The sequence below is a fragment of the Ranitomeya variabilis genome, chromosome 1, assembly GCF_051348905.1.
Source record: "Ranitomeya variabilis isolate aRanVar5 chromosome 1, aRanVar5.hap1, whole genome shotgun sequence".
Classification (NCBI taxonomy): Eukaryota; Metazoa; Chordata; class Amphibia; order Anura; family Dendrobatidae; genus Ranitomeya; species Ranitomeya variabilis.
In genome coordinates, this window is record NC_135232.1 from 891,553,003 (window position 1) to 891,578,306 (window position 25,304).

At 43.5% G+C, this 25,304-nt stretch overlaps 1 protein-coding gene across 1 annotated transcript in view; it reads right to left on the minus strand.

The window, feature by feature from the left end:
- SYNPO2 (synaptopodin 2) overlaps positions 1-25,304 on the minus strand; it is a 367,769-nt gene that overhangs the window by 87,640 nt on the left and 254,825 nt on the right. The window contains exon 2 of the mRNA XM_077278542.1: positions 14,531-14,682. Coding sequence (XP_077134657.1) covers positions 14,531-14,682 — 152 coding nt within the window. The remainder of the gene's footprint in view (positions 1-14,530; positions 14,683-25,304) is intronic.

Sequence of the window (25,304 nt, forward strand, 5' to 3'; positions counted from 1 at the left end):
CTGGAATTGCTTGGTTACATGGGCGCATATAAAAGATCACTGCTTCTCCACGTATTTCCAGTGTGACAACGCTTTACTCACAGGACACAGAATATATATCACACAGATACAGAGGGCAGGCCAATTGAAAAGCGGCAGGCCAGACATACATTACAATAGCCGCACGTGGCCAGAGCCTGCCGATATTTACTGTGGGAATTACAAAGGTGGGGGAGGTCAGACGGGGGATATCTTGTCCCCTCTGTCCAGGGGCACAGCCTGTGGGCTGATGCATTAGGGACATGCATCTCACATGGAACCTATTATACATACATATAACTGCACAACATATTCTGGGTGCTAGGGGGTTCCGTAACAAACATAATTTAGTCCTCAACGATTTTCATGTACGTGTTGTATGTGTGGTTTCATGGATAGGACACGTACCCATTATAGTCAGTAAGCTAGTCACAAGTCCATGATTTTTCGCTAACAATGTGTCCATGGAAATATCATGGAGACATGTCTGATTTTGGCCTGAGTCATCTATATACAGTTGTGGCCAAAAGTATTGACACCCCTGCAATTTTGTCAGATAATACTCAGTTTCTTCCTGAAAATGATTGCAAACACAAATTCTTTGGTATTATTATCTTCAGTTAATTTGTCTTAAAGGGCCACTGTCACCCCCTCCAGCCGTTATAAACTAAAAGAGCCACCTTGTGCAGCAGTAATGCTGCATTCTAACAAGGTGGCTCTTTTAGTTTTAGGTGCATGTATTACCAAAATAAAGGGTTTTATATTTTCGCCAAAATACCTTTCTTTAGCCAGGGAGGCAGGTCCTCACCCCCCTGCTTGTATAGCCACATTGCCGTCACTCAAATGTTCAGGGGTGCCGGGCACCGCCCCCTCAGCGCTGTTTACCCATGAAATCCGGTGCCTGCGCTGTGTATCGCTGTTTGGTGCAGGCGCAGAGAGCTCTGGCCGTCTGACGTCACAGCCAGGCTTGCAGACTGCGCCTGTGCGGCAAGTGCGGCCACCCACCTTGGTAATCCCAGCCCCGCAGTGTGTTATGCATTATGCAGAGTGCGGGGCTGGGATTCACAAGCAGGGCGGCAAAAAGCAAAACATTGATCTTTTCACACAAAACTCCAAAAATGGGCCACACAAAAGTATTGGACCCAGGCATAATGCAGTCCGTTAACGCTGCCATTAACCCTGTAAGTGTGACCAACTTTTTACTATAGATGCTACCTATGCAGCATCAATAGTAAAAACATATAATGTTAAAAATAATAATTAAAAAAATCATTATATTCTCACCTTCCGGCGTCTGCGGCAGCCTTTTTCACACTCCTTGCGACGTTCCGGTCCCAAGAATGCATTGCAGCAATGACCCCAGATGACATAGCGGTCTCACAAAACCGCTACATCATCACGGGTTATTGCCGCAAGGCATTACTGGGAACGGAACTGAGCGTCGCGAGGAGCATCGCTAAAGGCCTGGGCTGGATCCAGGGGTCGCCGGAAGGTGAGTATATAACTATTTTTTATTTTAATTCCTTTTTTAACAGGGATATGGTGCCCACATTGCTATATACTATGTGGACTGTGTTATATACTGTGTGGGCTGTATTATACACTATGCGGGCTGTGTTATATACTACGTGGGGTGTGTTGTATACTGCGTGGGCTGTGTTATATACTATGTCGCTGTGCTATATACTACGTGGCTGTGCAATATACTGCATGGTTGTGCTATATACTACATGGTTGTGCTATGTATTACGTGGGCTATGTTATATACTGCGTGGGCTGTGCTATATACTACGTGGCTGTGCTATATACTACGTGGCTGTGCAATATACTACGTGACTGTGCTATATACTACGTGGGCTGTGTTATATACTACGTGGCTGTGCTATATGCTACGTGGCTGTGCTATATACTATGTGGCTGTGCTATATACTACGTGGGCTGTGTTATATGCTACATGGGCTGTGTTATATGCTACGTGGGCTGTGAGACTCTTTCACCCAGGGCCCTCAAAAACCTGGAGCTGGCCCTGGCTTCACTGATTGGTAGCGCCCGGCCGGCCGTGAACAGTCAGCGGCAGAAGCAGTCTGGCCGCGAATTGGCGAGGGATTTGAACCACGCTTCGCTAATTGGTCAACCAAATCCTGTGTATAAATTGCAGTATTCTGAAATCTTCATAAATAAACTACATACATATTCTAGAATACCCAATGCGTTAGAATCGGACCATCATCTACTGGATCATAAGCACCCAAATGAGTCTATGGGTCCTTGAAAATGATGTACAGTATAGCGCACGCCATCTGTGTGCAACCTGTTCTATTGTAACATTGCAGTGGGTAGGAAAGACATGGCAAACTTATTTTTGTTTCATATGAGAAAATCACTGATGAAACACCGATGGTACAAAGTGGCAAAGTGAGCAAACACTGATGAACCTCTGAGATAAAACACTGATGAAAATTGGACTGGTTTTATCATAGGAGAAAAATCACTGACATCTGAAAGAGGCCTTACCATGGCACGTCATTGAACAGTGTGAAGTTAGATGTTAAATGACACTTTTTTGTGCGCCATGATATCAAAGTCCTGTGTTATCTGCATGAAGGTAAACTTTGCCATATGTGTATAATAATTGTGTTACACCTTGATTTACCATGTCTAATATTACATTAAATATTAAAAATCTGAAAATATTTGTGTGATAAATGGACTAAAACTGAAAATCTTCACATCTGCAATTCCTTTTTCAGTGCTTGCTGTCAGGATTCTCCAGTGTCGGCACCGTGAAGGTGGTCATGTATTCGCAAGTATGCAATATGCACACTCTCTGCCTCATACCATTCAGGTGAATTGAGTGAGGCCCGCATGTCTAGTGGAAATCTTTCCAGAAGTATGCATTTCTCATACTTGCAGTCACATGACCTCCCGGTCTTGCTGAAAAACACTGGAGTATCTTGAAAGAGAGATACATAGAGTGACAGCAGACTTTCCTCCCAAGCCTGGACAACCCATTTAAATGTTAGACAGGCAAAACCCAATTAGCTGGTTATGAAAGTTTGTAACATTTACTAGTTGTTCTGAACAGTAAGAACATGAAATGGAGGCAAGAAGTGAATGCACTTTCCTATCAATAGGTTGGAAAATAGTCATTAACCCCTTTATTACCGTTGATGTACTTGTACGTTAAAAGTTGCGCCCCTGCCTCACAAGCTGAGCCAGTAACTTTCCTCACACTTGATGACTGATTTAATCAGCTGTCAAGTGCCTCTGCTGTTAATCAGTTAAATGTCACTGTCAATCACTGACAGCGACATTTAACACTCGCTGATGGGGAGTGAGTCATTCCACGCTCCCTTGACAACCCATCGGTGCCTCGCAATCATGTCACTGGTGCACGTCACACTAGCAGTATTTGGTCAGTATTTTACATCAGTATTTGTAATCCAAAACCAGGAGTGGGTGATAAATGCAGAAGTGGTGCATATGTTTCTGTTATACTCTTCCTCTGATTGTTCCACTCCTGGCTTTGGCTTACAAATACTGATGTAAAATAATGACCAAATACTGCTAGTTTGATGGCAGCCTGAGCCTGCTGTGAACGCCGGCCTGTGGCTGTTGTTCGTAGGAGATCAAGAATTTCGCTTTACATAGCGGTGCTGATATGTATAGCACAGGTAACTGGACGATCACAGCTTCAAGTGTCCCAAGGGCACTATTAAATTCAGTAAAAAGAAAGAAAAATGTAAAGAAACACAAATGTTCAAATCACCCCATTAAAAATAAAACAATTAAAAACAACAAAAAATACACATATTTGCTATCGCTGCGTTTAGAAATGTTTAGGTTTGTATTAATAATTATTGATTATATTTTATTAATCACTTATTTTTAACACAAAATTAAATTCACTATTTTAACTGTTTTTTATTTATTTTTTTATTCAACCACTGGGGCTGCCATTTGTATTTGCTGGTGTGTAATGACACTTACACACCTCAAATATGGCTGCTCCTGTACATAGGAGTCTGCAGTCGCTGTCTGACCACACCTCCTGCATTGTAGCTGCCTCCTGCTGTGACCTGAAAGTGCCCCTTGGGCTGCCCAGGTCACAGCTGTGGGAGGAGATTGTCGCTATTTTTGTGAAGACCACAGGATATGCTCAGGCTACACTTTCCTCCTGTCACTGCTCATTGCCAGTCGAGCAGTGACAGGAGTTGCCAGGCAAAAAGTCATGACAGCAAATGCAGGGAATGGTGGTCGTGGATGAGGTGAGTATCAGCAGCAGTGAGAGGTGATCACACCCTGTAGTAATAGAATACAAGACTGCAGATCACCGCTCAATGCCATGTTCAGAACACAGCAGAGAAATCATCAAACTGCTGTGCTGTGGACCCACTGACACAGCTATGCTATATCATTGCAAACTGAAGTATGTAATGCCCGTCATGGTGCACTATATGGGGCCATTACACTATATGAAGCACTATATGGGGCTATTATACTGTTTGGTGCACTATGTGGTGCACAATATACTGTATGGTGCACTATATGGGGCCATTATACTATATGAAGCACTATATGGGGCCATTATACTATATGAAGCACTATATGGGGCCATTATACTGTTTGGTGCACTATGTGGGGCCACTATACTATATGAAGCACTATGTGGGGCCGTTATATTATATGAAGCACTATGTGGGGCCATTACACTGTGTGGAGCACTATGTGGTGCACAATATACTGTATGGTGCGCTATGTGGGTCCATTATGCTGTATGGTGCACTATGCATGTCTATTTTACTGTATTGTGCACTATGTGGGGCCCCTTGCACTACAGTGGGAGAAATAAGTATTTGATCCCTTGCTGATTTTGTAAGTTTGGACACTGACAAAAACATGAACAGTCTATAATTTTAAGGGTAGGTTAATTTTAACATTGAGAATATCAAAAATAAAATCCAGAAAATCACATTGCATAATTATATATATTTATTTGCATTTTGAAGTGAGAAATAAGTATTTGATCCCTCTGGCAAACAAAATACTTGGTGGCAAAACCCTGTGGCAAGTACAGCAGTCAGATGTTTTTTGTAGTTTGATGAGGTTTGCACACGTCAGGAGGAGTTTTAGTCCACTCCTCTTTGCAGATCATTTCTAAATCATTAAGGTTTTGAGGCTGTCGCTTAGCAACTCCACTTCATCTCTCTCTACAAGTTTTCTATGGGATTAATGTCTGGAGACTGGCTAGGCCACTGCATGATTTTAATGTGCTTCTTTTTTCGCCACTCCTTTGTTGCCTTGGCTGTATGTTTTGGGTCATTGTCATTGGAAGACCCAGCCACGACCCATTTTTAATGTCCTGGCAAAGGGAATGAGGTTGTCACTCAGGATTTTATGGTACATGGTTCCATTTTCCCATTGATGCGGTGAAGTTGTCATGTGCCTTTAGCAGAGAAACACCCCCAAAACATAATGTTTCCTCCTCCATGCTTGACAGTGGGGGTGGTGTTCTTTGGGTCACAGGCAGCATTTTTCTTCCTCCAAACATGGCGAGATGAGTTAATGCCAAAGATCTCAATTTGTGTCTCATCTGACCACAGCACCTTCTCCCAATCACTCACAGAATCATCCAGTTGTTCATTGGCAAACTTCAGACGGGCCTGCACATGTACCTTCTTGATCAGGGAGACCTTGCTGGCACTGCAGGATTTTAAATCTTTACGGTGTAATGTGTTACCAATGGTTTTCTTGGTGACTGTGGTACCAGCTGCCTTGTGATCATTAACAAGTTCCCCCATGTAGTTTTAGGCTGATCTCACCTTCCTCATGATCAAGGATACCCTACAAGGTGAGAATTTGCATGTTGCCCCTTATCGATGTCGATTGACAGTCATTTTGTATTTTTTCCATTTTCTTACTATTGCGCCAACAGTTGTCTCCTTCTCACCCAGCCTCTTACTTATGGTTTTGTAGCCCATTCCAGCATTGTGCAGGTCTATAATCTTGTCCCTGTCATCCTTAGGCTACTTTCACACTAGCGTCGTGCACTGCATGTAGCTGTGAATGCGCCGCACAACGGGGGCAGCGGATGCAGTTTTCCAACGCATCCGCTGCCCCATTGTGAGGTGCGGGGAGGCGGGGGCGGAGTTCCGGCCGCGCATGCGCGGTCGGAAATGCTGCAGACGACGCACCAAAAAACGTTACAAGCAACGTTTTTTGGTGGCGACGGTCCGACGTAACATGACGCAACCGTCGCACGACGGTTGCGACGTGTGGCAATGCGTCGCACTGCGTCGCTAATAAAAGTCTATGGAGAAAAAATGCATCCTGCAAGCACTTTTACAGGATGCATTTTTTCTGCAAAACGACGCATAGCGACGTGCAGTGCACGACACTAGTGTGAAAGTAGCCTAATAAAGCTCTTTGATCTTGCCCATGTTGTAGAGGTTAGAGTCTGACTCATTAATTGAGTCTGCGGACAGGAGTCTTTTATAAAGGTGACTATGTAAGACAGCTGTCTTTAATGCAGGTAACGACTTGATTAGGAGCATCTAACTGGTCTGTAGGTGCCAGAACTCTTAGGCTTCTTTCACACTAGCGTCGTACTCGGCCCGTCGCAGAGCGTCGGGCCAACGTACCGACGCTAGCGTTGTTTGCGCCGCACAACCAGTGCAGCGGATGCTGTTTTTCCACGCATCCGCTGCCCCATTGTGAGGTGCGGGGAGGTGGGGGTGGAGTTCCGGCCGCGCATGCGTGGTCGGAAATGGCGGTCCGTCGGCAGCAGATAAACGTTACATGTAACGTTTTTTGCAGCCGACGGTCCGCCACAACACGGCGCAACCGTCGCACGACGGTTGCGACGTGTGGCAAAACGTCGCAATGCGACGCTAATGCTAATCAATGGTGAAAAAACGCATCCTGCAAGCACTTTTGCAGGATGCGTTTTTTCAACCAAACGACGCATAGCGACGTGCAGTGCACAACGCTAGTGAGAAAGAAGCCTTAATGGTTGGTAGGGGATCAAATACTTATTTCTCACTCCAAAATGCAAATAAATGTATATAATTTATACAATGTGATTTTTTGCATTTTATTTTGATATTCTATCTCTCAATGTTAAAATTAACCTACCCTTAAAATTATAGACTGTCATGTCTGTCAGTGGGCAAACTTACAAAATCAGCAAGGGATGAAATATGCATTTCTTCCACTGTATATGCAGTACTTTATGGGGAACTAGGGGGTTCAATAGGATGAAAATTACTTTGTAAGGGCTGCAAATTTATGAGATATGTTGTTTTATGACCCTGCTGAATATTTTTCTTTTGGAGGAATATAAAATAAATGATTCTGATTGGTAAACAGCATAACGAGCAAAAAATCAAAATGCCAGAATTACGTTTTTTTGGTCACCACAACATTGCAATAAAATGAAAAAAGAGGTGATCAAAACATCATATCTAACCCAAAATGGTACAATTTAAAATGTCAGCTCAGGGCCCTCCAACAGCCCCAGATCCCAAAAAATGAAAATGTTACAGGTCTCATAAAATTGGGACAAATGCAACATTTTTTATTTTTTTTTCCTCTCCACCAAGCGAACTACCTCCCCTGAAGAAAAACAAAGTACTGTTTTCAAAATTATTAGTCCCAAACATTTTGCAAAAATGGCACGACACTCCCTGAAAAGCGGCGCTGTTGGTTTATATGTGGGTCTTGTAACACCAAGACTATCAATACCAACTCTGTACTATATTATGTTTTCTCTTTACATCATACAACTAGAAAGGGACTTTGGTTATGAACAACAAATGATCTGCAATCATTTTTTTGTTGTTTTTTTTGTCAAAGGGAACCAGGTGTTTGCAACCCTGTCTGATAGCAATATGATGTAGGGGCAGAGACGCTGATTCCAGTGATGTGTTACTTACTAGTCTGCATACTGTCATATTGATAAAATCCCTGTTTTCTCTGCTACAGGTGAAGCAGTTTTCTGAATACAGAACTCTGTATAACCTCACTCACATCACTGATAAGCAGCTTTCTGAAAAAACTGTGCCAAGGCAGAAAGCTACTCATCAGTTTTGAGAGGGCTGCACAGAGCAGGAGGATAATTTGTATATATAACTAAACCTCTAGTGAGAATTATCACTATAGGACTAGTTTTCTCAGGCCATATAGTCAGCTGTCTCATGCCATTTGTCAGCAGGAGATTGTAGTCTGCTGACAAAACACTGATTTTATTGAAAACTGTAGCAGGCAGCCCAGTAAGTGACACATCACAGGAATCAGGGTCTCTTTTCGGACATAACGCTGATCTAAGATTACAAAGCTAACATCTGCTGATAGATCCCCTTTAATGCTAATAAGGGCAGTATGATGACTCAGTGGATAGCACTGCAGCCTGTCGCATTGGGGTCCTAGGTTCAAATCCCACCAAGGACAACATCTGCAATAAGTTTGTATGTTCTCCCCATGTTTTGCATGGGTTTCCTCCGGGTTCTCCAGTTTCCACCCATACTACAAATACATACTAATAGGAAATTTTATTTTGCGAGCCCCATTGGGGACAGTGATGATTACCTAATACACAAAACAGTGAACTTTGGACCTTCATCAAATAATTTCAACGTTGTAAACTTGTCTGATAGAAAACAAGCAGTGTTCTGCCCGTGTTGCATCCTTAAAAGGCTGTGAACGTTTGAGGATGCTTTCTGTGCTGACAATAACCATTGCCGCCAGCCAAGTCTCATTTCTCAGGGAACCTTCACTGTATAAACTCAAATTATAGTTGGCAGACAACAGGACACTACTGATTACTGCTTGTGTCAAGCAAATAAAGCACACAGCAATAAGGAGTGCAGACATATTCATAACCTTTACAATACATGATAGAAATTCACTAGATCATAATTGGAAAGTAAGTCCCATCAAAAGACTTAACTTTTTCGTACTGCTCGACTATTCAAAATCTTAGCTAGTATCCACACATGAATTTAGAGGTGGAAATGGCTTATCCCTTTTGTGAAGCATGATACCAAGGAGAGCACGCAGAATCCCACCACTGGTACCACTTGTGAAAGATGACACTAGAGAGATCACGCAGAATCTCTCCACTGCCACCACATCCACAGGTGACGAACCTGCACCTCGACACTATTACCTCCTCACTTGCACCAACATGATGCTTCACACCCCCTGGGGACAGGTAAGGTAAGCTTGGCGCAGTGCCACACACACCCCCTATCCACACGGTTCCAGGGAGGCACGGAGAGTGAGAGGATGTGGCCCACGCAGCCACTGACGTGGAACCACACTCGCCCACAACGTTGACAGGCTGAGAGGGCCTTTACACTAGAACCAGTGAAACAGAGCACTGCCAGCCCGGTAGGACTGCCACCAGTTCATAGATAAAAGAACGGTCCACTAACGGGATTATGTCGGGCCGGAAATTAGCCCTGGAAGCATGGGAAGTTAAATTGAGAAACAGGCATGTGGATTCGTGGAAGAAGATAAAAGAGTAGTCCAAGATTAAATTATATATTTAATCGCCTTCAGTGCACACCAGACAATACACCAAATGCATGATAGTTAGGTTACACATATACAGTTGTCAAATATGCAAATACAGATAGTGGTAGAACAAAAGAAAAAAGCAGAATATATGTCAATTACTGGGTGATGTTAGATCATGGGTGTGGTGGGCCGCAGGGGGATTAGCTTCCAGCTGTCTCCTTGGTACCTTCTCTGCACGTTACTCGACGCAGCCCCAATGCCAAAATGGATCACAAAGAGAAGGACCACATGGACGCACACTAGCCTTTATCCCCTTTGGGTCCCTCCCTTCCTGCCCTCTGGGCAAAACCTAAATCCCCTCCCTTTGCCTTTGCAGCTGCAAACTCCAAAACAAATAAAAGATCATAACTCCTTTCTGCACGGTCCTAGGGCTGTGGTTCTGGTGCCATCGTAAAACCAGTCAGGCCCCTGTTACGCGTTAAGACCAAACACAGCTATCTGGTTTCAACTGGTTGTCCTATGTATCTCCATACCTGGGTGCTAGAACGGGTTGAGACCCAGCCGGGCGTTCACCATGTACTGAGGATCTCAGAAATATAACCGGTGTGTGGCCAGGACATGCACTAGATCCATATTCTACTTATGAAATCATAGCTGATTCAACAAAGCAGTTAGACCACATGGTTAGGCTGCACATGGCAAGAAAGCCTTTCATTCTGCTCTAAGGCTACTTTCACACTTCCGTCTTCTGGGCTCTGTTGCAATTCATCGTTATGGGCAAAAAAACGGATCCTGCAAATGTGCTTACAGGATGCGTTTTTTGCCCATAGACTTGTATTAGCGACGGATCGCGATGGAAGGGCACACGTCGCATCCGTCGTGCGATGGATCCGTTGTGTTTTGGCGGACGCGACTCACAAAAAAAGTTCAATGTAACGTTTTTTTGTGCGACGTGTCCGCCACTTCCGACCTTGCATGCGCGGCTGGAACTCCGCCCCCTCCTCCCATCACAATGGGCAGTGGATGCTTTGTAAAACTGCATCCACTGCCCACGTTGTGCTAAATTTAGCACAACGTCCGTTGGTACGTTGGGCCGACAGTTTGCGACGGCCCCTTACTGACGGAAGTGTGAAAGTAGCCTAAGCTGACTCAAGGTGTGACATTTGTCACTCATAGCCTTTGAGGCTTGACCCCACCTGCTGAGTTAGATGCACACTGAAGAGGTTTTTATAATCTCATGCCAGATAGGATATAAACAATTGGCATTAACTATTTCCAATATTCGTCACACCTTGTAAAAAAAATATGCATTCATTGGATTGTTATTCCTCGAGTGAGATGGGTTTTCTATATCCAGGACTTTGTGCAAATGAAGCTTTTACTATATGTAAATTAAACTTACCATTTTTATTTTCCCAAATAGCAATTTTCATAGAACCTCCACCATTTAACAGCCGAGGACCTCTTCCAACCTTCAATGACTATGACTCTAATTGATATTATTATTAGGGTTGAGCGAAACGGATCGGACAAATTCAAAAATCGCCAACTTTCGGCAAAGTCGGGTTTCATGAAACCCAACCCGATCCTAGTGTGGGATCGGCCATGAGGTCGCCGATCTGCGCGCAAAAGTCACGTTTCATATGACGCTTTCAGCACCATTTTTCAGCCAATGAAGGAGGACGCAGAGTGTGGGCAGCGTGATGACATAGGTCTCGGTCCCCACCATCTTACAGAAGGGCATGACAGTGATTGGCTTGCTTTCTGCAGCGTCACAGGGGCTATAAAGAGGCGTGCACGCCGACCGCCATCTTACTTCTGCCAATCTTAGCATAGGGAGAGGTTGCTGCAGCTTCATCAGAAGAAGGGATATAGTTAGGGAGGGAAGATTAACCATTAACTTTGAATAAATGCAATGGGGTAGTAGTTTTATATGTAATCATGTAATACCCTAAAATATAAATTTTATTAAATATAGTTAAAATGCCAACAACCAATGGCATACCAAAAACAACACACCGTGAAAAAAAACTAGAATGGGGAAAAGGTAATGCCCTAGTATATGTCTATACTGTATGCTGCCTATCTGCGGGGGTTGGCACCCTAGGGGAAACGTATTGGCGCCCCCGCTCCGCGATGGCTGGCCCTGGGGTCCCTAAATTGACCCTGATTAGCCCAGGCTTTCCCTCTGCCCACACAAAAATAGGACTAAAGGTACCCCTATTGGCTAGACATAGAAAATACCTGTAACTAGGGAGACCTAGACCCCACACCGTGCAATATAAAAACAATAGGAGAACATGTTACTTAGGTGTTCTGATGGCAGAATAAGCAAACATAACTCTAATTATAAATGATCTTTGGCACAAATGTCTGAATGCCTAATGTGGATTACCACAATGTGATTGGCCACAGATGCTATGCAATTACAGATATAGCACCAAAAGAATCAAACTATAAACACATGATAGTGAATAATCAGCATTCCAGAGTCATCAAGCTCTGCTAGCGGGCCATGTGGATTACCACTGTATCATAATTCCCAGCTACAATGTGGTTGCAGAATATTTAACCAGATAGATGCAATTATGAACCCATGCGATGAGAACAAAATAGATTCCAGAGACATTTAATACGTCTCTACTATAAGACCACTGCCTATTTTAGATACACAACATATTGCAAAAGCTAGAACTAATAAATACGTATATGTTTGATACTCATCATTCAGATGCTATGCCGCCCGCCTAGTCTGTGTTTAGCCTCAACGCGTTTCGCCTCTCTGGCTCATCAGGAGGCCCGATTTCTTGTCATGTTTCTCGATAGGTTGTGATAGGGTCATTGTCATTGCTCTCCGGTGCTGTCTGCAATCAGCTTCAGCCTCAGACCCCACATGGTGTATGACTTCCAAGACCTTTAAAAGCAAACCACTTGCCAGACTTTGCACTAATTTCCTAACTGTGTACCACGCTTGGCCCAACCTTCTGACCCTGTCTTGTGTGGGCCTGACATTTATCTACCTGTTGCCTACTCTAGGATGGACAAAATACATTGTCTGGACACCGATCCGCAGACTGATTAAGAACGTGCTACAGACTGGGCTATTTTTCCTATTAAAAAAATCTAAAAAAGGCCAATAGAAACCCCAATAAAGTCTCCAAATGCAAATGTAAATATCCCCTTAATATATAAATCTAGGGAAAATCATATAAAGAGAAATACCTTACTTTTTCAAAGACTAGCTCCACATTTTTGATTAATTATTATTTTTTTTTTAAAAAGCAGGTACATGCTGATTGTGTATAACCAGCTGAATGGATTCAACGTTAATCTTCCACCAAAGAATGAAGTATAGGGGGATCATAGGGAGCAGGTCACAAAGGCTCCTCTTTCCCTAAAGAAGGCACCAGTATTATAAAACACAGATGGTGGGTGGGGACCCTTGTACAAATTTTGCTTTGGAGCCAAAAAGTTTCAAGTAATGTCACTTCCTATGAAGCATCTATTAAATGCTAAAATGGCAGAGAATCACAGTATAAGAAGTGCAGGTGGAGCGCCCCCAGAAGCAGGGCCGCGGGGTGCTCGATACCGGGCCTCTCAGTCTCAGTCCTGGGGTTGTCACGGTGGCTAGACCCGGTCCGTGACCCTGCTAAGGGGCGTCCAATGAAAGGTGTGATGATGGTGCGTGGTGCAAGGTGCGATGAATAACGAGGACACAGGGTTGCAGTTTCTTTACCTCTTTACTGAAGGCTTCAGGGTCCGCAATCCAGAGTACTGCTAACAGGGCTGGCTGAGACCGGCCGGTCCGAAGGCACATCCAGAGTTTCCTTTGCAGGTGGAAATCAGTGCCTACCTTCTAGCGCCTGTGTGTTGTAGTACCTCCCTGCTGAGCACCGCGGGATAGTCCTCACAACTGTTGTGTCTGTTTCTGATGTTCTTTCTCACAACTCGTATCTGTTCTGATGTTCTTCTCCGTCCCCCAGATGATATGGCTAGGACGCACCCGTATGACGGGTAGGCCTGGAGTTCTTCCGGGACCCTAGCGTCGCCCCTCTCCCACAATTGCCCCCTATGTCTGCTTAGGTGTTTTAGGTGAGACAGCCAACCTAAAGTCAACTGTCCTGCCGCTGTTTGAAGTACTGCTTGGAGCCCAATCCTCGGTGTTCCGGCCACCGGCTACGCGCCTCAGTAGGATGTTGCCACGATCTTAAGGCACGACTCCTACTGGTTCTATTCTCCTTTTTGCTGCGATCTCGTTTCTCACTTCTCCACAATAAACTTTGCTTCGTATCCTTCCTTAAGATGCCGCCGCCTTCAAGTGCAGGCGCGGCTCCGTAACGTTCTGTCCTGTTCGCTAGGTCACTGTCAGGATCCCACCCCTGACAGGGACCCCCCCTTAATCTTCCCCTGCAACACCCTCTGCCACAGGATGTTGCCTGGATCAAACCCAGTCAGCTTCTCACTAACTTCCTATCCAGCCCCCAGTTTTACCCAAGTGTGAGGAGTGGCCTAATGCATAGAACCCTTTGCTCCCCCTGGTGGCTGAAGTGTGAAATGTAGTGTGTGACTGTGATACCTGGTCAGGTGAACTCCTTAAGTGCCATCAGACGTACCATCACTCCCCTTAGTGGCGGAGCGTCAGTACTGCAACGACCAGGTCTCTGGGGCGCTGCACAGGCATCTATATACTTTCCACAATTACGGCAATATTGACAAGAGATAAAATGAACCATGAAACCACTGTATCAGGACTTTGATGAATTCCTAAAAAGTTCCAGTAGAATATCAACCATGTAAATGGAACCGGGGTGATTTAATTTTGTATTTCAAAGTCGATTAGTTATACATAAGGTTCCTCCAATAACAGTGACATTGCTGGCTGGAATAACTATGCCATGAAGCTCTCAAAAGATAATGCCATACAACAATCAAATCAGAGTAGCAGGTGATTCCCTATGATCAGATCTCTCGGAGATTTTTGCATGTTTCTTACCTTTTTACAAGCATTTGGAGACTCTCAGCTGACTTTTCAATAAGAGCCACAACCTCTGAGTAGGGTATGTCAGTGCAGGTTGTCCCATTGATAGCGATCACCTCATCACCCACGAATAATCCTGCATTAGAAGCCTTACTCTTACGGCGAACCTGAAACAAGAAGAAGTCATGTGAAGATTTAGGACTTTTATGAGGATGACATTGCAATTTCAATCCTTAGATCTGCAAATGACCTAAGCATAGGTCTCCAATATTAAAGTCCTGGAACCGTCTTTTAAAACATTATCAAAGTTAAGTGTCAGCTCATTTCCATTCCAAGGGCATGTTTGAATGTCTGATGGATGTTACCAAACAGCTTGGTTTAAGCCTCGGCACAATATTTTGCCAAATAAGGATGTAACACGTTGTTTCAGAAGCACTTTGTGCCCATTCTGACTTACAAATATCCATAAAAAGGGTCTGAAAATAATCTCGTGTTATAAGGACTTGTTATATTGTGCAGAACGACAGAAGCAATATTTAAAGGTCTGATACATTGTGTAGTGGCCAGAACTCAGATCCTATTGAGGTGAAAGGTAGACGGTAGCTGAGAAGGGCCACTATGCAGTCTATGGAGCCGTGCTGTATAGGGAGCTACACACACACAGCTGACTGATGGGGGAGCAGGGGGTCAGCCCCACATCAATCTGGCAATTATCCTATAGGTCATATAAAAATGTGTATATTTACATAATATAATACATAAATTTATGTTATATGCCATAAATGTACACATTTTTTTTATATCAGGGGGCACAATATATATTTTATACCACACAAGGGACAGCATAATTTTTTTAACATCCATGTGGAACATTTTCTCTAATGTTCAGGGTAATATTCAGGGGATAATGTATATATAGTTTTATTATTCAAGGGGCACAATATATATTAAGGGGAGGGAACAAAAAATATTTATATTATTTATATTAAGCAGGGGACAGGATGTATAGTATAGTAATTTTAAAATAAGGGAGCACAGTATAGTAATTTTATAATCAGGGAGCGCAGTATAGTCGTTTTATAACCAGGGGGCACAGTATAGTAATTTTATTTTCATTATGCGTAATACATTAATATTATATTTAGGAAGCACAGTATATTAATTTCATATTCAGGGGCACTGTGGCTTCATGTTATTATTTATTTATATGGAACCATTGATTTCATGGTGCTGCACATGAGAAGGAGTTAAATCAAAATACAAGCATCACTTACAGTAAACAAACTAACAATGACAGACTGGTACAGAGGAAAGAGGACCCTGCCCTTGCGGGCTTACAGTCTACAGGATTATGGGGAAGTTAGGACAATAGATCAGGGGGTTGCAGTAGCTCCGAAGGTGTTGAGGTGGCCGCGTGGTCATTACAGGTAGTAAGCTTTCTCGAAGAAATGGGTTTTCAGATTCTGTCTGAAGGATCCAAATGTGGTGAATAACTGGATGTATTGGGGCACAGAATTCCAGAGGATGAGGGATATTCGGGAGAAATCTTGGAGGCATTTGGGTGAGGAGTGAATAAGTGTGGAGGAGAGAAGGAGGTCTTAGGAGGACCGGAGATTACATGAGGGAAGATATTTGGAGATTATTTAGAAAATATACGGAGGAGAAAAGTTATGGATGGCTTTGTAGGTCAGTGTTAGTAGTTTAAACTGGATACTCTGGGAAATTGGGAGCCAGTGAAGAGATTTGCAAAGAGGAGAAGCAGGAGTGTAGCGATGAGAGAGATTAATTAGTCGGGCAGCAAAATTAAGGACGGACTGGAGGGGTGAGCGCAGTGTTAGAAGGTAGGCCACAGAGGGGGATGTTGCAGTAGTCGAGGCGGGAGATGATTTGGGCATGCACAAGCATTTTGGTAGAGTGAAGGTACCGTCACACTAAGCGACGCTGCAGCGATACAGACAACGATGCCGATCGCTGCAGCGTCGCTGTTTGGTCGCTGGAGAGCTGTCACACAGACCGCTCTCCAGCGACCAACGATGCCGAGGTCCCTGGGTAACCAGGGTAAACATCGGGTTGCTAAGTGCAGGGCCGCGCTTAGTAACCCGATGTTTACCCTGGTTACCAGTGTAAAATGTAAAAAAACAAACAGTACATACTCACCTTCGCGTCCCCCGGGTCCGCTTCCTGCACTGACTGAGTGCCGGCCCTAACAGCATAGCGGTGACGTCACCGCTGTGCTGTGCTTTCACTTTACGGCCGGCGCTCAGTCAGTGCAGGAAGCGGACGGCGGGGTACGCGAAGGTGAGTATGTACTGTTTGTTTTTTTACATTTTACACTGGTAACCAGGGTAAACATCGGGTTACTAAGCGCGGCCCTGCGCTTAGTAACCCGATATTTACCCTGGTTACCATTGTAAAACATCGCTGGTATCGTTGCTTTTGCTGTCAAATACAACGATACACGGCGATCTGACAACCAAATAAAGTTCTGAACTTTAATCAACGACCAGCGATATCACAGCAGGATCCTGATCACTGCTGCGTGTCAAACACAACGATATCGCTAGCCAGGACGCTGCAACGTCACGGATCGCTAGCGATATCATTTAGTGTGACGGTACCTTGAGGGTTGAGGAAAGGATGAATTCTGGAAATATATTTCAGCTGGAGGCGACAGGAGGTGGCGAGAGCTTGGATGTGCGGTTTGAAGGACAGGGCAGATTCAAGGTTACTCCGAGGCAATGGATTTCCGGGACAGGGGAAAGTGTGATTTAATTTACTGTGATAGATAGATAGATAGATAGATCAGGTAGGGAAGATAATCGAGATGGAGGAAAGATAATTAGTTCAGATTTGTCCACATTGACCTTGATGAAGCAAGAGGACAAAAAGGAGGATATGGCTAATAGACACTCTGGGATTCTGGACAGCAGAGAGGTGACATCTGGGTCAGAGATGTAGATCTGAATGTCATCAGCATATAGATGGTACTGGAAGTCATAGGACTTTATGAGTTGTCCCAGGTCAAGGGTATAGAGAAGAGATGGGGTCCTAAGACAGAGCCTTGAAGGACACCAACAGAGAGAGGGCGAGATGAGGAGGTAGTATGGGAGTAGGAAACACTAAATGTAAGGTTTGAGGAGATCCAGGATAGGGCAAGGTCTTTGACACCAAAGGAGGAGAGGATCTGTAGTAGGAGTCAGTGGTCAACTGTGTTGAAGGCAGAGGACAGGTCTAGAAGGAGGAGAATAGAGAATTGTCTTTTAGCTTTGGCTGTAAGTAAGTCATTAGTAAGTTTGGTCAGGGCAGTCTCAGTGGAATGGTGGGGATGGATGCCAGATTGTAGGTTGTCAAAGAGTGAGTTAGATGCAAAGTGAGAGGAAAGTTCAGCGTGGACGTGCTGATCAAGGAGTTTAGAAGCAAATGGGAGCAAAGATATGGGGCGATAGCTGGACATAGCGTTCGGGTCAAGGGATGGCTTTCTGAGGATAGGTTTGATTGTAGCATGTTTGAAAGCAGAGGGGAAGGTGCCAGAAGTTAGTGATAGGTTACAATCAAGACGTGTACAGTTAGGGGGTAGTTTTTATTTGGGGCACAGTGGAGGACAGTTAGGGGGGGCTCAGGTGATTAGTATTCACTTCTTCATTCTAATTCCTTCAGGTTGAACTATGGTTTTTACGTCTCCAATCCAGTGTCCGAATTGTCATCTATCATATCTGCTGGATGTGAAGCTAGGATGCTTATTCTCGAATGTGACACATTGAAAAAGCTGTGGACACTGTACTACAGTTCTCTGAGACTTCAAGATATTTCTGCTTCACAGAATATTATTCACAGAGTTTTATGCCATATGAGTTCACTTTTTTGTGCTTCCTAAAGGCAGAATGGAACATTTCCCAACTTTCCTGCAAAAAAAACCTGGCTCCTCAGGAATTTACAAGAGGATTTATGGATGAGATGATTAATTACATTTCAAGAAATCAAGAGCTTGTTGGGGGTAGATACAGAAACAAGTTCAGACATTGCCTACATGGCATTCAAGATCAAAGTAGCTTCATTTTATTTCAGCTTTAGAACTTGTTGGTAGGGATGCCACAATTAATTTTTTTGACCCTGGCCCCAACTGATCCACAGGCCAATAAAGTACTTCCAAATATAAAAAAAACAAAAAACATAGGCCCCTATTCATCAAAACCAGTCTTGTTCACACTGATCTTGATGAGGAGATGGGCTGAAGTAAGGTGCGTCCAGTTTATCAGAGCTGGGCAAAAATGGTGAAAGGATGCCAGTTGTGCAAAAATTATGCGACTTTCAAAGCTTTTTATGCTAGAATACTGGCATAAAAGCTTTAATGTATAGGGCGCAAAGTTTATTTGGTATATCGGGCCCTTCTTCTGCTGCTCTTATTTAACCCTTCAGACAGACCTCTGCCATTTTACATAGCTCAAATAATTCTTTACCACCCAAACTACGTGCAATCTTCAATTACTTAATTTAAGTGGAATAATTCTCTTGGACTTTAATTCATCAAACATTTTTCCTGACAACACATGCTATGTTAAGATAGGAGAGTTTGGCCTCCAGATGATGAGTATATATGGGAAAAAAGTTGGCACTTAGATGATTGCAATTGAAGAAAGTAGCTTTGTTAAGTTAAACGTCCCATGTGAACGAAGACTGAGCCAATGTTTAGGCCACATAGGGCATTTATCAAGATATATCTGTGCAGGAAGTGGTTGGAGGGTCCGGAGCAATGCAGATCTAGTTGAGCCACGATGCAACTAGATCCGCCCAACTTATTTCCCTTCGACCCCTTCTTTCACAGATATAACTTGATAAAGGTCCTATTTGGCTGAAACGTTGGCTCAGTTTGTGTTCATCATGGATCGATTTAATTTAATAAAGAAACCACACTGAAAGACCTGCAAATATTTTCATCAATCTCATCATCTTTTCATCATCCTCTCTTTTGAGAACATAGTTCGGATCATCAGTCACACATCTGATGTCATCACCATCTTTGCAAACTCCTTCTGAAGATATTTAGCTTAGTGGGACAACACAAAAAGAGCAAGAGCTAACTACCTAAACCCAAGATAAGGATTTTCATTCATGATCTCTAGAGTAATGCATGAAAGTGTTTACACCAGATTTAAAAAGTCTCAAAAATGTTGTAAAATGCATGGTTGTGCAAAAATGTTGTGATTTTGGCATTTTCAAAAAAGTTTTGGCTTGCTCTACCAAATAATTAGAGCTGGGGTTGGACGGGAGCAGGATGGGACGTGCCTTATGTAAATGATAAGTAGTTGTGGCCAGAAATCACACTGAGACTGGAGTAAGATTTGTGGCACAGCGTACGATGACTCACGCCACTTAAAACACGACTGATTCATTTAAAGGGACTCTGTCACCTGAATTTGGAGGGAACAATTTTCAGCCATAGGGGCGGGGTTTTCGGGTGTTTGATTCACCCTTTCCTTACCCGCTGGCTGCAATATTGGATTGAAGTTCATGATCTGTCCTCCGTAGTACATGCCTGCACAAGGCAATCTTGCCTTACGCAGGCGTGTACTATGGAGGACAGAGAATGAACTTCAATCCAATATTGCAGCCAGCATGCAGCCAGCGGGTAAGGAAAGGGTGAATCAAACACCCGAAAACCCCGCCCCTATGGCTGAAAATTGTTCCCTCCAAATTCAGGTGACAGAGTCCCTTTAAGAGGTGTGCTCCTCAAACTGAATCTGGCATCTCTGACTCCCCTCTCATCAACATTGTTGTAAGCAATGTTGGTCTTGATGAATTGGAGCCAGTGTCTTCAAGTTGGTACAGTAAGATTTCATGGAAAAATGTATTTTGATAAACATCCATTCAAAATCTGAAGAATTTGGTCAGGCAGCAAAGGTTGAAATGTGTATTAGTCACGGCAAGGTTGAACATGACAAAACCATTACTAAATGTTGTTCTACATTAATTACTGCCAACGCTATAGCCATAGTGATGTTATATTACTATCTGATACCACACTCTTAGTGATCATGAATAAGATGCAAGTCGAAACGCGTTGATCTTGTTTCATAAGTGTAATACAGTGCTGGACAGAATATGTTAGATAAATTATTTTATATGCTTGGAATAAAATTTTACAAATTTTTGCAACCTTCGGCCTTTGCTGGATTTCCTTTTCCTTTTGGATTCTCTGTTGTGGCTGCCTCACCCTTATCCCTGTAAGGCGTTGGTTTGCAACTGGGAGGATACTTGTGCTGGTAAGCTGACTTTTTCTATCTTTTTCCTACACTCTTACGAGGTATGTTTTAAACTTAGTAAGTTTAGTTATCGCACTGTTACATTAAAACTCTCCATTTTATCCATTGTAGTCGTGTAATACAAGAAATCTGAATTCTACAATGTCAGTAACATCTTTTTTCTTGTAATTATATGGAGCATGATATGACATGATATTGATGTTATACAGAAGCAGAAGATGCCAAACAGAATAATACCAACATTTTCAAATAAGGAATGATATTCTTAGTTTATTCCCCTGTGTAAGAATGTAAATAGCCCGGTAATTTTGAAACCAATGAGGAAAGAGACTGTAAGGCAAAATCCACTGAAACAAATGTTTCAACAGCCAGATGTTTCCATTAAGATCTAAGTTTCCAGTTCTGTGACCAGGAAATATAAATATTAGTATTACTGATTGCCAGGAAGTGATGTATAATTAGATGCAGCATCAAAGTCGATTGCACACTGACAAAAGGGCAATACTTTTTCACAATTAAAGATGACCTGTCACCAGGTCAAAAGAGGCTTTTTAAAGAGAACCTGTCACCAGCAAAAATGCAATTGACCTGCAGATATGGGCTTAATCTGGAGGATAATAATGTTCTTAATCTGCCCTACACCTGCATGTAGCCGAACACTGGGGGAAGGATGAACTTTAGTCTCCCTGGCAGCATTCGGTTTCAGTCAATGGGGTGGCATTGGGTATGCATTGGGGTCAGCTGTAATGTAAGTCAGGGCCGGGGGCACGGCTACTCTGTATTCTGAATGCAGTGACTGAACCCGGGACGCCCCCTGACTGAAACCAAATGCTGCCGAGGAGTAGAAAGGTCATTTCCTCCTACAGCATTTGACTTATCAATGGGGCGTTGCTCACAGGATTTTCTGGGGGCAGGTCTTTAGGCTCCTCTGCATTATTAAATTGGGACCAAAGCTCCTTTGGTAAAAACCATTTATTTTATGCACTTACAGTATATTGTGCCATTAATTCCACATCATCACATTTCCCATTGGGGCCGACAATCTAAATTCCTTATCAGTATGTCTCTGGAGTGTGGAAGGAAACCCATGGAATCAAGGACAGAACATACAAACTCCTTGCAGACATTATTGCTACTGGTGGGATTTGAATCCAGAACACTAGAGCTGCAAAGCTACAGTGGTATCTACTGAGCTACTGTGCTGCCCATAACAATCATAAAAACGAACACAAAATAAAGAGGCCAATATCTGTGGAACCATAGGGTCGATTAAAAAGAAACCATAAAACAGAATACACAGGGGAGCGGCGGGAATGAAATAAGAGCAAAAACTTCTCAGTTTTGACCATGTCCACTTTAAATGTTGGATATTCTACCAGAGAGGAATGAACATGGTGTAAAATGTCCCAACAATTGTGCCCTTTTCAGGATTGTAACAATTTTTGTGTCTATGTCCTTTCCAATTCAATCTGCAATAGGATATGCTTTCAATACAGACTGATACATGTGTACACATGTCAGCCTTTCTGACTGCAGACATGAGGACACCTCTTCTCACACAAAACAAGACCTTAAACAGCTAAAGTTAATTAAAATTTTTTAAAAGTGATTAAGTTCAAAATAGACTTAGTAATTAAAGGGGGTATCATTAAATGCAGTTAAAAGTGCTTAAGTTAGTAGGTTATCTAACATACTATTATACTTCATGTCTAAACAGTGCCCCTATCTTCACTTCCAGGCTCTGGTCCAATGGTTCCAGTAGGTTTATACAGGTTCTCAGCCCATTGGGTTACTTTTTCACCTGACAGGCATTTTAGCCCCATAAAAGCAGTGACTTTATGAGTAAGACCCGGGAGGGTCAAAACGTCATATAATGTCCTGTCGCTTTTCTGCCACTTAGGCTGATTATCATATTTTTTTTTGCTCCCATTGATGTCTCGTCAATAAAACACTTCCTTGCATGAATAATCATTTAGAGTGCGCGGTGTATTTTGACTCTGCATTATAGGGACTTTCAATGTCCATTATACCAGCATCTCACAATATCAGAGTGCACACCAATTTACCTCATTCACTCATCCCTAGAAGGACATCATTGACATGAAGTTCTTAGGGAGCTCAGACTAGAGATTTCTCAATATTTTGATGGCTTAATATTCCTAAAGTTCTTAGGGAGCTCAGACTAGAGATAATAATAATAATAACAATCATCATCTTTATTTATCTAGCGCCAACATATTCCGCAGCGCTTTACAGTTTAACAGTTTCAAACACAACAGTCATAGGTAACAACGTTAACAATACAATAATAAAGCAAAATAAGACGACCCTGCTTACAATCTACAATGAGGTGGGGGAGATACATAGTACAGGTGTGCATTTACAATGATGTATTTACAATGATGGTCCAGCCATCTTCAGAGGGTGGGGGTGGATGGAGATAGTGAATGGGCTACACACACACAAACATAAAATGACTTTGATTAGTTAACATGGTAGGCCGCTCTGAACAAATGTGTTTTGAGCGAGCGCCTAAAACTATGCAAGTTGTATCTTGGGGTAGAGCATTCCAGAGGATTGGCGCAGCATGGGAGAAGTCTTGGAGTCGGGAGTGGGAGGTACAGATTAGAGCAGAGGTTAGTCGAAAGTCATTTGCAGAGCACAACGGTCGACTAGGCCGATAGACAGAAATGAGGGAGGAGATGTAAGGGGGTGCCGCACTGTGGAGAGCTTTGTGGGTGAGAACAAGTGCTTTGAATTGTATCCTGTAATGAATGGGCAGCCAGTGTAATGACTGGCGAAGAGCGGATGCATCTGAGTAACGATTAGCTAGATAGACAACCCTGGCTGCTGCATTAAGGATGGACTGGAGAGGGGAAAATCGAGTAAGGGGGAGGCCAATTAATAGAGCATTGCAGTAGTCCAGGCGGGAGTTCTTTAGGGCGACAGTGAGGGTTTTTGTTGTCTCCATGGTGAGGAAAGGGCGGATTCTAGAGATGTTCTTTAGGTGTAAGCGGCACGAGCGGGCAAGAGATTGTATGTGGGAGGTGAAGGAGAGTTTGGAGTCAAACATAACACCCAGACAGCATGCCTGCTGCCGGGGTGTTATTATGGTGCCACCCACGGAGAGGGAAATGTCATATTTAGGGAGGTTTGTAGAAGGCAGGACCAGAATAAGTTCAGTTTTGGAGAGGTTGAGTTTCAGATAGAGAGCGGACATGATGTTGGAGACTGCAGACAGACAGTCAGTGGCGTTCTGTAGTACAGCGGGGGTAAGGTCAGGGAATGACGTGTATAGTTGTGTGTTATCAGCATAAAGATGGTACTGAAAGCCAAATCTGCTGATGGTCTGTCCAATTGGGGCTGTGTAGAGGGAGAAGAGAAGGGGGCCAAGGACTGAGCCCTGAGGTACCCCAACAGTGAGAGGAAGAGGAGATGAAGTGGAGCCAGAGAACAGAACACTGAAGGAGCGGTCAGAAAGGTTGGAGGAGAACCAGGAGAGAGCAGTGTCCTTAATGCCTAGAGACTGGAGCTTAGAGAGTAGGAGAGGGTGGTCAACAGTGTCGAAAGCTGCAGAAAGGTCGAGGAGAATGAGCAGAGAATGGTCACCATTACATTTTGCTGTCAGAAGGTCATTGGTCACCTTGATGAGTGCAGTTTCTGTCGAATGTAGGGGGCGGAAACTGGACTGTGAAGGGTCTAGGAGGGAATGAGTGGAGAGGTAACGGGTAAGGCGGGAGTTGATCAGGCGCTCCAAGATTTTTGAGATGAAGGGGAGATTGGAGACCGGTCTGTAGTTGTTTGTGCAGGATGGGTCAAGGGTGGGGTTTTTTTAGTAATGGAGTAATGATAGAGTGCTTGAAGGAGGAGGGGAAAATGCCAGAGGAGAGGGAGAGATTAAAGATTGTAGTTAGGTGAGTTGTGACGACTGGAGAGAGAGATTGGAGGAGATGAGAGGGAATGGGTTCGGTAGTGCATGTAGTCGGACGAGAAGAAGAGAGGAGCTTGGAGACTTCTTCTTCTGTGATGGGATCGAATGTGGAGAGTGAGCCAGGGGAGATGCAGGGAGAGATGGGAGTCATTGCACTTGGTGTCTGGAAGCGGATTTCATGATGGATATTGATACAATGCTTTTACAAGAAATGTATACAAGAAATGCTTTTTGGTCGCCCATCTCCTCCTTTTGCCATAATTAAATATGTGACCAACCAATTGAAGAGGGAAGAGACGGCACATCCAAAGATAGGTAAAAGTCAAGAATTCTTTAATCTTGTATCCATTAAAACAGGACTGGGGAATCTTTTTTCTGCCACGGGCCATTTTGATATTTATAATGCAGCGCCCCAGAGTCCTGGTCGTTGCAGTAACGTCATTCTTCCACCAGGGGGAGTGATATTACATCTGAAGGCAATAAAGGAAATCTCTTTACCAGGTATCACAATCCATACAACACACTTTACACTCCAGGCCGCCAGGTGGAGCTACGCTCCTATCTATTAGGGTACTCCTCACAATTAGGTAAAATTGGT